At 47.5% G+C, this 12,324-nt stretch overlaps 1 protein-coding gene across 9 annotated transcripts in view; it reads left to right on the plus strand.

Annotated features, from left to right (window-relative positions):
- Positions 1 to 315: 315 nt before the first annotated feature.
- The window catches only part of SAMD4A (sterile alpha motif domain containing 4A), a 230,112-nt gene continuing 218,103 nt past the window's right edge, over positions 316 to 12,324 (plus strand). For 4 of the 9 annotated variants that reach the window (XM_078334983.1, XM_078334986.1, XM_035260562.3 and 1 more), the window contains exons 1-2: positions 316 to 517; positions 1,712 to 2,330. Coding sequence is in view for 6 of the 9 variants with exons in the window: in XM_035260562.3 (XP_035116453.1) it covers positions 2,135 to 2,330 (196 nt within the window). In the remaining 3 variants the exon portion in view is untranslated. Of the gene's footprint in view, positions 518 to 913; positions 1,033 to 1,352; positions 1,565 to 1,711; positions 2,331 to 12,324 lie in introns of those variants that run through there. The other 5 variants (XM_078334984.1, XM_078334979.1, XM_078334980.1 and 2 more) reach the window with 2 other exon arrangements.

Consider the following 12,324-nt stretch of genomic DNA (forward strand, 5'->3'; position numbering starts at 1 on the left):
AGGCGGCCGCGGGGAGAAATTCACCCGGACCCGTCCTCTTCCCGAACTTCTTCGCTTCTCTCCTAGGTTCCTTCAACCCGACCCTCTGCGCCACCGGCTCCTCCCACTCCGCTCCCCTCCCCTTTTTCGGGTCCCCACTTAGGAATTCGTTACCCCGCCCCACGCCGGGTCCGGGGATCCTCCCCCCGACTCCCCCCTCGAGTCGTCGCCGCCGCCCGGGTTCCTCTCCCCCCGTTCGGGCTCTCCCTGCCAAGCCCATGATGTAATGGTGTATGTTAATCAGTAGCATGTGGGGAGCTCCGGCTCGGGCGGCTCAGTCCTCCGCGAGCCGACACTGTAGGCAGCAGCAAAGGCTGCTGCCGCGGCCCTGACTCCAAGCGCCGCACTCTCTCCGCGCCGCCAGCCCCGACGGCATGGCCCGCGGCCCGCGCTCCGGGCGCCCCCAACCCCGCTGAAAGCCGCCGCGGCCCCGGACCCCCGCAAGGGCCCCCGAGCCGCCGGGATGAGCCGCGCCAAGGTGAGCGCTCCCTCCCTATGACCCTCGGCCGGGGACCCGCGGGTCACTGGGGTCCCCCTCCCCGAGGGCTTCCCCCTCCGCCCGAGAAGTTCTGGGAGCCGGGAAGCAGCGTGTTGGAAGCGAGCCGCCCCTGAAAAGCTGAGCCGCTGGGCTCTCTTCCCCGCGGGTGGTGGCCACCAGAACCGGGATAGGACTAGGGGAACCCCCGCAGCCGAACTTTCTTCTTTGCTGTCGTTGGGGGGCGTGTGCCGGCGGCGCCTATCCGCATTCCCCGCGGGGCCGCCCAGCCCGCCGAAGGGAGTAGCGCTGCGGACCCCAGCCCTCCCCGCGGGCGGCGTGTGCCCCGGGCTGTGCTGCCTTCGGCCTGCGACGCGCGGGCGAGGCGCCGGGCTGGACAGACCAGCCCGTAGGCGGCGGCGGCAGGATGCCTGCTACACACGCGCGCGCACACACACACGCACACGCGCGCGCACAGTGACCACTCCGGCCGGAGCAGGCCCTGGGAGACCTCCCGGGTGGGCTGGCACGGCGCAGCGCGGGGGAGCCGGGGCTCTGGGTTGCGCCGCCGCCCGCTGGGCGCGGAGCTTTGGGTGGGGAGAGTTTATTTTTGTCTCGCGCTGCTGCCGCGGCTGCTCACGGCCTAAATCCAGAGGGGCGCCTGGCGGTGGAGATGCTGGCGGTTGCTGTAGATGGAGCTGCAGCCGCTAGGCTGCTTCTCTGGGAGGAGGAGGAGGAGTAGGAGGAGGAGGAGTAAGAGGAGGAGGAAGGAACTCTGGCTGCCGCTGCCTCCGCCTCTGCTTTGCATTAGCTTCCACCCCCACCCCCGCGCCCCTTCGCAGCCGCATTGCAAGTTTTCTGCGCGGGGAAGATCTGTTGCTGGTGCTGGCGTTCTCAGGCACTGCGCCCGAGGCCACCCCGGGCGGGGCGTGCGGGGAGCACCAGCCGTTGGCAGCGGCAGCAACAGGAAGCCACGGGGTCTCCTCCTGCACCTGGGAAGCAGGCTTCTCGCTATTCCCCCGCCGGGAATAGCCCATCTCCCGCATCCGGGTGCGGAGGGGGCGGCCGGATTTCGGGGGACCCAACCTTCCGAGGGACGCCCCCAACCCCGGCTCCGGCCCTTTCTGATGCCCTCGTCCCCCAGGGCGAGCTCCTCCGCTGACCGAGGTCTCACTGCAGCTCTTTCTCTCCTTCCAGTGGTGATCGCCGCTTGGGAATGCGGGCGTGAAGGGTCAGAGCTGCCGCCCAGCGGGGAGGAGACCCCAGGAGCCGGAAATCATCCCGAAGCTGCGAGAAGAGGAGGGAAAGAGAGCATTCTTCATTCAGTTGCGTGCCTTGTGGGGGATTTTTTTTTAAGTCGTTATATATTTTTTTTAAAGACACATTTCCGTGCTACTTGTCATCGTCTCTGGGCAAATCAGCCAGAACCACCGGAACGTAACTGAAACCAGACGAGCAAGGCAGGAGCCCAGGCAGTACCTGCAGCGTCCGGGCACCAGAGCCACCTTGGAACCGGAACGCGTCTCCGGCCGCGGGGCTGCGGCTCCGCCAAACTTTGGGGCGGGCGGGGCGGACTGGGGCGCCCAGGGAGCTCTGTAGACCGAGAGCGGCCCCCTAACCATGATGTTTCGCGACCAGGTCGGGGTGCTGGCGGGCTGGTTTAAGGGCTGGAACGAGTGCGAGCAGACTGTTGCGCTGCTGTCGCTGCTCAAGCGCGTGAGCCAGACCCAGGCCCGCTTCCTCCAGCTCTGCCTGGAGCACTCGCTGGCCGACTGCGCCGAACTGCACATCCTCGAACGCGAGGCCAACAGCCCCGGTAAGTGCGCGGCCGCCGCCGCCGTCCCGCCCGCCCCCCAGCTTCCCCGCCTCTGGCCAGGCCGGGGCCCGCCCCCGCCAGCAGCTCCGCCGGGACCCGGACGGCGCGGCCCCAGGAGGTCCTCGGTATCTACCCGGTCCCAGGCCCCCGCCGCCCGCTTACCTCCGCCGGCCGCTTGGGGGTTTTGCCCACTGTGAACTCCGTCAGCCCCTTCCCGCGTGGTAGCTACTGTAGCATGAATGATTGATTTTTCTCTCTCATGCAGTTTCCTGGGAAATAAGTCAGTCAGGTCACGTAGAGTCTGGATTTTCTGGGTGTGCGTGTGAGTGTGTGTGTGAGTGTGTGTGTGTGTGTGTTTTCTCCTTCCTCCTTCTTTTGGGCAACGTGGCTCACTGGATTTCAGCAACACATGATAGACGTCCAGGACTGCCCTTCAGAAGCCAAGCTTGGATATGGTTGTGTGAGGAGTACATGAAAATTCAGTTTTATTATTCGTTTTCCCCCACGGATATTCCAGTTTTAGAGCTTCGTCTTCAGAATAATATGTAGGTGACGCTACAGACTAGTAAAATGACATTAGTAATATGTATATTACGGGGTTACGCTTACCACTCGTGACGTTATCCATATTGATACGGATCTTGGAAAAAGGGTTTTGGAGAAAGGACAGGCATGAATTGGGTTCCTTAACGCTTTTCGTTAGGAAACTTTACTGAATAGAACAGAATCGTTTCATATTACCCTGCTAGTATTTACGGACACTTCAACTAGTATGGAAAGTGAATACAGTCGAAAGGTCCAGCAGTTTCCTATTTGCTGGCGTGGGTGGTGACAGACTGAAATTATATCCTGGAGGGTAGGAGGAGGCTGGGGGATGGGGGAAAAGTCTGATGGTTGTGATTTTGGATAGGGGGAAATTCTTTAGTTCATGCTGCTGCCGGAGGGTGAACAGAGCCCCCAGTGTTTATGCAGAGAAAAGAATGCAGGGCCCTCTTCCAGCTGTTCCATGTTGGAGCTGCGAGCCTGTAAGGCTCAGCAGAGGTCTGGGTTGCCATTTGATAACAAGGTCCAGTCCAGAGCAGTGGGGCCTGGGAGACACTAAAGTGAGAGTGCCTTCAGAGCAGCAAGAAGCAAGCCGGCCTCCTCATTCCTCCTCCCTAGTATGGTGTGCACGATGGTGAAAACACTAGAATGGGATGCTTCCATATATAGAATCATAGGGTGGAAGTGACCGCTGGAAATCCTCACAGTTCTTTTCCTGACCAGACGGGACTGCACCCGAAAGATCCTGCATTGCCAAGTATGGAGGGCCACACTAAGGGAGATTCCATTCAGCCCGAGCCTCCCAGCTCACACCCGGACTGACTGGGGTGGCAATGACAGGGCCCCTTTTGGTTGAGCTACACGTTTATAAATAGCTGGAGGGCCAGCCTCCTTCACTGGGGTGTGGAAGCCTAACTAGGGTAACTGATGATCCACTCTCTTTGCTTTGATCCTTAATTTCAGCAGGAAGCCTGGTTTACCTGCTTGGTTTTAGGTTCTCAGGTTTGACAAACAGGGTTATGTAAATTTTGCGTTTTATAGAATGCGGAGGATTTACTATAGTCATTTAGGTTGAATGCTTGATTTCAGTGCTGGTAGGGAGTGTTCAGACTTATCTTTAGGTTATTCAAATGTTGGAGCAGCACTTTTTCCCTTTGAGTAATGGAGATGACTTTTCCCAAGATAGCAGCCACCAGGTTAGTAAGTAAAACAGTTAGATGTTAAAATGAAGTGGCCTAATTTTTAAACATCTCATAATTTTAAAAATGTAGCTGTGAGTTTTTTGAAGTCATTTGGTAATCTTTTCCCTTAAGAAATGTTTGGCCGTACTTATTTGTGTGAGATACTCACCTGTTTATGCTGCTAAAAGATGTGATATACAATGTATAGAACCATTATGTAATATAGGGACCATTCTCCAGTTTCCGAACTAATCCTTCAACCTCGACATTTTGCCTGCATGGAAATCTTTGCACTTGTTTTGTTGTGTGGCCGGGGACAGAAATTTCTTAGGCGGTCATGTGATGATTTGGTTTGCTTTTGGACTGTGGGGATCATAAAGAGCATCAGGAGTTGCTGCAGCATACCTGAGTCTGTAGTGTGGGTCTGCATATCCCAAAACTAGCCAGGAACCAGGAAGGGAGCAAAAAGTCCACTTCACAAGCAGAGTAGACAGCATCAAAGTCCAAGAGAATATATCAGGCCCTCTCTCAGAATGTACTTACTCTTATTCTAGACACAATCCTAACATTTTTAAAAAATTTGACAAATAATCCATAGTGTATTGGGGGTAACACATTTAGAATGAGGTGAGGGACTGCTGTTATCAGTAGTGAAAAGTGACCCTGACAGCTGGACAACTAGGAAAGAGACAGAAAAACTGTAACTTTAGACAAGAATTGGGGCAGAAACCTTGAAGGCTTGGGAACATTTGGGTGGGAATCTTCAATTGACCTTGCAGGCACCACTCTATAATAACATAAACCAATAATTGCTATTTATTAACAGTGGACTATGGAAAGAATACATTTTAGATACACTCTTTAACAAGAGGAGGAAATGTTCAATATACTTTGGAAATATTTACACCCAGAATAATTAACCTCCAGAGCTGTTTTGATGTGTAAAGCTCTTACCAATTCAGAAAACCAGGCTGTGCAGAATGACTCATTCATTGGATGGCTGAGATTTCCTGTACCAAAGTCATCTTGTATCACTTTATTTTGTAATCATCAATTTTAAAAAACCTCACATTTCTTCTAGTGTTCGGATTTTAAAACTTCATGAATGGGAACCAAATTCATATCTGGGTCTCGATCTCAGTATAATAAAGAAAAAATCATTAGTGATAATATGACTGTATCTCTTGTTTCATGCAGGACTGATGTTGAATAGTGAGATATCCTGTGCATTAAACATGATTTACTTGAGATCTATGGGATGCATTTTGGTGCTAACCTTCATTCTCTTAAATTTATTGAGAATCTAGTGATTGACTTGTTCATCCTTTGCCTCAGGCTCATGGTCATTGGAGATTCCAAGAAAATGATTGAATCAATCCCTATGGATTTATTTGTATGTGTGTTTTTCTTTTTCACACCAGATATGGTCATGATCAGCTCTCTAGGTACAGTCTTGTTTACAGAATCCTTATAACCTTAGATAAGTCTCTTTAGCTACTGCCCCAATTGAACATGGAGACATTTGGCCAGTGTCATTCTGGGACTAGAAGGTCATTTGATACCTGCAAGTGGCAAAAATGGAATCCACTGACTTTACCTGAAGTTCCCCAAAGAAAAATAGGTTTTGCAGCATTGTTTATTTATGGCTTTTGTCACTTGGACTTGAAATATATTTTTAAAATAATAAGAGATTTACAAGTTAATCCACAAATATGTAACCCACAAAATAGTGTGTATTTTGTGGGAAAATTGTGTGTGTTTGTAGTGAGTAAATGGCAGGAAGTTCCTATACTTAACAGTTTTTTTGTTTTGTTTTGTTTTGTTTTATGGAGTCTTGCCGTGTCACCCAGGCTGGAGTGCAGTGGCATAATCTCAGCTCATTGCAACCCCTGCCTCCTGGATTCCTGCGATTCTCCTGTCTCAGCCTCTGCAGTAACCACCAAGCCCGGCTAATTTTTTTATTTTTAGTAGAGATGGGATGTCACCATGTTAGCCAGGATGGTCTTGATCTGACCTTGTGATCTGCCCACCTTGGCCTCCCAAAGTACTGGGATTACAGCCACCGCACCCAGCCCCTATACTTATAGTTAAATGCAAGAGAAAGAAGTATCCAAAATGATGATATTTGAGACAAAAGGTAATTGTGGAGATTGAAGAGTCTCTCAGAATGTATGTATTCTAGACACATTTCTAACTTTTTTTAAAAATGTGATACTCCATTGTTTATTGGGAGTTACACATTTAGAATATGAGGGGCTGTCACCCTTACCCCATCTTTGGGTAAACTTGTTGTCATTAGAGGGTAGGTATGTTGGCTCCATGATTTTTACAGTTTTTGGTTTCCGTAGTACAAGTGTGCCATCCTCCACCCTGCGTTACTTTTTAAGATCACAAATGGAATTTTAAAAAAGCAGCAGAAGAGGTTTTCCTGATGATGTGGATAAGATATTTTTTGTAGTTTTTTCATTCATTCATTCAACAAACATATTCTAACTGCTTGCTGTTTTCCTGACCCAGTGTTATGCAATGGAAATATGAAGATAACTTACTTTAGTCCAGTGCCTAGTACATGATAGATACTCTCAGTGTGGGGTAAATGACTAATATAAAATTCTAGGTGCTGAAGCATAGATATGGGGATAAAAAGTTTGAGGAGAGGCATACTGGAAGCATTGTGAACCTAGCTGCTTATTTCCTAGGGAGTCAGTGTAGACTTCACTGAGGATGAGACCCTTTTGAGCTGTGTTCTGAGGGGTAAATAGGAGTTGGTTTAATATACTAATACAAAAAGGATTGTAAAGAGGGGACAAGAAGGCATCTTCCTTGCAGAAGATAGTGTTGTCCCCTTTAACATATGGGACTACATGCATGAGCCTCTGAGAGGCATGAGTAGAACCAATTTAGTTCAGACAGTTTCCATATTGGCCACATGGTGGCATTATCTTCTGCAGGCAGCTTGGTTGCTGTCCACATTGGCACATGCAGGAGAAGGAAGGATGGAAATAGAGAAAGAAGTATTGTCCAGATGGCCACTTATTTATAGCCATAGGAGGGCATACGTTTTATGGCCTCTTATGCCCTCCTATGGCTATAAGTAGATTTTTAAGGTATAGATTTTTTTTTTTTTTGACACAGAGTCTTGCTCCATTGCCAGGCGCCAGGCTGGAGTGCAGTGGCACAATCTCGGCTCACTGCAACCTCCATTTCCCAGGTTCAAGCAATTCTTCTGCCTCAGCCTCCCTAGTAGCTGGGACTACAGGCACGTGCCACCACGCCCAGCTAATTTTTGTATTTTTAGTAGAGATGGGGTTTCACCATGTTGGCCAGGGTGGTCTCAATCTCTTGACCACATGATCTGCCTGCCTCCACCTCCCAAAGTGCTGGGATTACAGGCATGAGCCACCACATCCAGCCTAAAGTATAGATTTTTAAGTCAGCCTGGGCTAGTTAAATGATTCGTAAGCCTCAGTTTTCTTATCTGAGAAATGGTGATTATAAAACCTTGTTATTGTCCAGAAGTTACTTGTTAATGATTCATCCAGGCTGGACCTCTTTCTATTCCTCAGGTTTAAATTTGCCTTTAACTACTATAGAATTGATATAAATAATATTTTCCTAAATAATCAGAAATCTTTTCATTTAAAGGATTATGAAGAAGAGATTGAGGATGACTTGGAACCCTAAAAAGATATGGGACCCACCTTCTATGTTTTAGCTTTGTTTTTTTTCTCTCTCTCTCCTAAAAATATGCAGCCCTGACCCAGTTTTCCCAAATAACTTATCAACACTTTTCCCTTCAGTTGGTGTATGTGAAAAAAATATAGTTCTTTGCTGAAGGAAGTATATAGGGCTTTATATATGAAGTACTTTTCACTTAGGGTTTTTTAATTTTCTTTGGGTTGGTCTGGGATGACCCAGCAGTTTACTGCTGATTGTAGGTTGTAGCAGGTCATACACATTTGTACTCTTCACTGTGAATAATTTGGGTTTGGTTGTGTAGCCTGGTTGCTCACAGCCATCAGCAACTGAATATGTATTATAAACAGGCCCCATCAAAACAAGTAAAAGGCAGACAAACTTCACAGCAGTCAAATTGGCTTGTTTTTGTTTAAATAAACAAGGACACAAGATGAGGGATGGAAAGGCTGAGAAGTAACTGCAAACTCTCCAGGCTGTCCTACAGAAGTCTAATGCTAAAGAGAATTGACAACACTAGAGAAGAGGGAAAATATTGCTTCTTCCTGACCTGATAAGAAATTTGGAGGTTTTCATCTGTGGGTGAAGTGCCTTGTGTAACTCATTTGCTGAGAAAGGTATGGTGCTCATAGAAATGTTTTCATTTTTAAAAAATACAATCACTACTTTGAGTTTTGTTTTTTTTTTTTTTTTGAGACAGAGTTTCACTGTTATTACCCAGGCTGGAGTGCAACGGCGCTATCTCGGCTCACTGCAACCTCCGCCTCCTGGGTTCAGGCAATTCTCCTGTCTCAGCCTCCTGAGTAGCTGGAATTACAGGCATGCACCACCATGCCCAGCTAATTTTTTGTATTTTTAGTAGAGACGGGGTTCACCATGTTGACCAGGATGGTCTTGATCTCTTGACCTCGTAATCCACCCGCCTCGGCCTCCCAAAGTGCTGGGATTACAGGTGTGAGCCACCGCGCCCAGCCTACTTTGAGTTTTTAGTATGTTCTTTCCTTTTCACCTCTCCTGATCATTACTTCCAAAGCCTCACTGCGCTCATCCAATTCACATAGATTAAGCTGCAGAAGCAGACGTCTCCTCTGAGCTATTTTTGCTTCCATTGAAGCCACCTGAGGCAGGATTCTCCCAAAGAAAGCAGAACTTTTAGAACAGGTGCTGAGCTTTCTCGGTTAGCTAGTCGAGGCTTGGGCCTTGCTCTGCAGACTGCATCCCAAGACCAGCTTGGAATTCAGAGGACCTGCCTGTTTTTATGTAGGAACATGGGACTTCCTGGAACCCCAAAGCTCATTCTAGGGTTTTGTTCCCACTCTACATATCAACATTTTAAAATAGCTTCCCTATCTTAGTTCACTAGGAAAAAGCAATCAAATGATTCAGCGTTTTCTTTTACACAGTAGATAATACATTGCCATTATCATGGTACCTGACAAAGTGTATCCAGTAAGAAAGTGGGACTGGGTTCCTTAGCACATAGAAATTTACTAAATACCCAAGCAGAGAGCCTGGGGCCCTGTCAAAAGCTGAAATGCACACTACTCCTCTCAAGTAGCTTACGCTTGAGTTGCAGAGCTAAAACAAACATGTATATAATAATTAGATCATACACAGTTGCTAAGTGCTGTGGTTCTGATTAGAGAACAAAACTGGAATTGAGTGAGAGACCAGGGTGGATTGGGCAGTCTAAGAAGCTGAATGGAAGAAGTAAACTTGACTGTGTCATGTGAAAAAGTGCTTTAAGGGCTCACAAGATTCTTGCCATTGTAGTCCTTTGAATGACAGTTTCATCAAGAACACCACACATGTAGGGAACTCTGTCCATGTGCCATGGAAGGGGAAGGCTTCCTGGGACTTTGAAGGATGAGTTGAATAGGGTAGAGAGAGGGGAGCATGAGGGATATTCACCATCATGAGTGATTGCTTGGTGAGTGGAGAATCAATCCCAACACTCCATGATTTCCAGCATATTTCAAGATAGGAAAATGGAGCATCTGGTTACCTAGTATTTTCATCCCTCTTAAATATGCATAACATTATAAGACTTAGTTCTCTTGGTTCCTCCTAGTAGGATATATTTTTTGACTAGAACTAGCATTGAGCAATAACTTTTAAAATACTAATAGGAAAAGATAAAAGTGTCATAGACCAGTTCTCAAAATTTAGTGTGCATGCAGATCACTTGGGGATCTTGTCCTGAAAACTCTGATTGAGGAGGCCTGGGGAGGTGGGGTTGAGTTTCTGGGGTTGTAATAGGCTCACAGGTGATGTTTATGCAGCCTATCTACGGACCATACTTTGAGTGTGGACTATTAGAAATGGAAGGTAATTTAGGGCCGGGTGCAGTGGCTCACACCTGTAATCCTAGCAATTTGGGAGGCTGAGGCGGGTGGGATCACAGGTCAGGAGTTCCAGACCAGATTGGCCAAAATGGTAAAACCCCATCTCTACTAAAAAATACAAAAGTTAGCTGGGCATAGTGGCTTGTGCCTGTAATCCCAGCTACTTGGGAGGCTGAGGTAGGAAAATTGCTTGAACCAGGACCTGGGAGGCGGAGGTTGCAGTGAGCTGAGATCACGCCACTGCACTCCTGCCTGGGCTACAGAGGGAGACTCCATCTCAAAAAAATAAAGAAAAAGAAAGAAAGAAAGAAACTGAAAGTAATTTAGAGGTAATTTAGTGCAGTAGCTTTAAAGTTTTATGGCTACTTGTTAGAAGATTTTTGTTTGCAAATGAGAGCTTAGATGAAGGCTATGGGAAGTGGATATCTCCCCAAACCCCTAAACTGTCCTAGGAGAGCAGTTTGGAAATCTGTGACCAAGGGCAGTGGTTTTTCCCAGGCTCTGAGACAAGACATTGGTTGACAAAGCTATGGCTGGCAAATCTGGGGTCAGAATCTGACTCTCCTCAGTCCAGGGCTCTTTCTGCTGTCTCAGCTTCTATCAAATGGCAGTAACCTATTTGAGCCATTGCTTAGGGCTGGGTTTTAAACTGGCCTAGGTGGTTTCCTGTGGCAAGATGGGGACCACTTCTCTTTTGCCCACCTGAACTTGCTGCTATGAGGAAGGTCGTTTTCTGAGTCTCTCTAGAGTTTTGTGTTGGCTTCACAGGCAGAGCAAAGCAAATCTTTCTTAGCTCTGGTAGTAGGACCTCTTTGGAAGGCAGGGGGAGGAGAAAGACAGGACAAGGTGGACATTATGATCAGTCTTAAAAGTAATTCACAGAAATGCTTGCTAAGTGTCTACAGGCCAAGCGTCTCCAAAGTGAGGTCACTTTGCCCTGGAAAATCCTCGTGGATTGCTTTATTCAGAGAATATCCTAGTGGTGCATATATGTTTCATATGGTGGAATTATTAGAAATCTTTTCACTTTTTACTTATGCATGTAAGTACTGAAATACTTATGCTTTTTAGTTTGGTAGTGTGGTCACTCATGAAATTATTTCAGCATTTTATATACTGCTTTCAGCAATAATTCCCACACTGGTTCTTTTCACTACCTCTCACAGCCTGCACTGAGTTTGGGTTTGAAGAAGGCTGGATCGTTTCCCCAAGCTTTTGGACATGCTGAAATTTCTAGGCATTCTAGTGACCAGTGTCTTAATGGAAAATGAGGCTCCAGGAAAGATTCCTTTTTTTTTTTTCTTTCTTTGCTGATGCTGTGGGCTGTAAAGTTGAGCTGGAAAGAGCAGGAATGTTAATTCCAGAGACTGCATGGGAGAGATCTCTTTCCCTGCTTCCCCAGAGCACTCCATAAAGCGCAGTCATTGGAATTTCTGAAGCAGCTTATCCTGATCTGTCATAGAATCCAAGTGTCTGTATGTGCAGCATAAATACATACACGACATTGACTTTCATTGTATACACTTCTATCTGTGTTTGTGCACCAAACATGTGATTTAAACACAGTTAAAAGGCGTGACTAAAATGGCAATGCTGAACCAGTTTTGAAATTTTGAAGAGTGGTAAGTGAATGGGAGAAGCAAGCCATCTGACTTCAGAGCCACTCCATGTGCTTCAAGATAAATAACCTTGTCTCCATTTGAAAAAGGAAAATGGAGGGAGAAACCAGGTTGCATACACTGTAGGCATCTGAGAGGTTAATACTGGGCCTGTGCAGGATACCAGAAGAATATTTAAAACATGATCTGTGAGCATATGGACAAATAAATAGGAACCAACATGGTTTTCCTACGAGTGGGACGATGGACCATGGAGAACTAAGCCATCTCCTATCTGATGGAGTGGGGGGAAAGGAAGGGAGATAGCATTTGCCAAGAGACTTCTGTGTTCCAGGCAGATCACAGGAAATTTGGTGGGCATCCCGTATCTAAGTTTCAGCACAGCCTTTGACAGCGCCTCTGATTTCCTAATGAACTAAATGGAGAAATAGTGGCAGATGAAAATCTAGTTGTGTGGCTTTAGAGTGGCTTCGGTGACTATTATAGGCCTGGCTTCAGCCACTGTCTGCCTGAAGGGAGATCTCTGATGCTGCACGTTGGAGCTCACATGTTGGACATTATCAGTGGCGTTGATGGAGTGTGACTTAGCCTGGGTCCCCAAGAAGGCAGA

The sequence above is a fragment of the Callithrix jacchus genome, chromosome 8 (assembly GCF_049354715.1).
Source record: "Callithrix jacchus isolate 240 chromosome 8, calJac240_pri, whole genome shotgun sequence".
In the NCBI taxonomy this organism is placed as follows: Eukaryota; Metazoa; Chordata; class Mammalia; order Primates; family Cebidae; genus Callithrix; species Callithrix jacchus.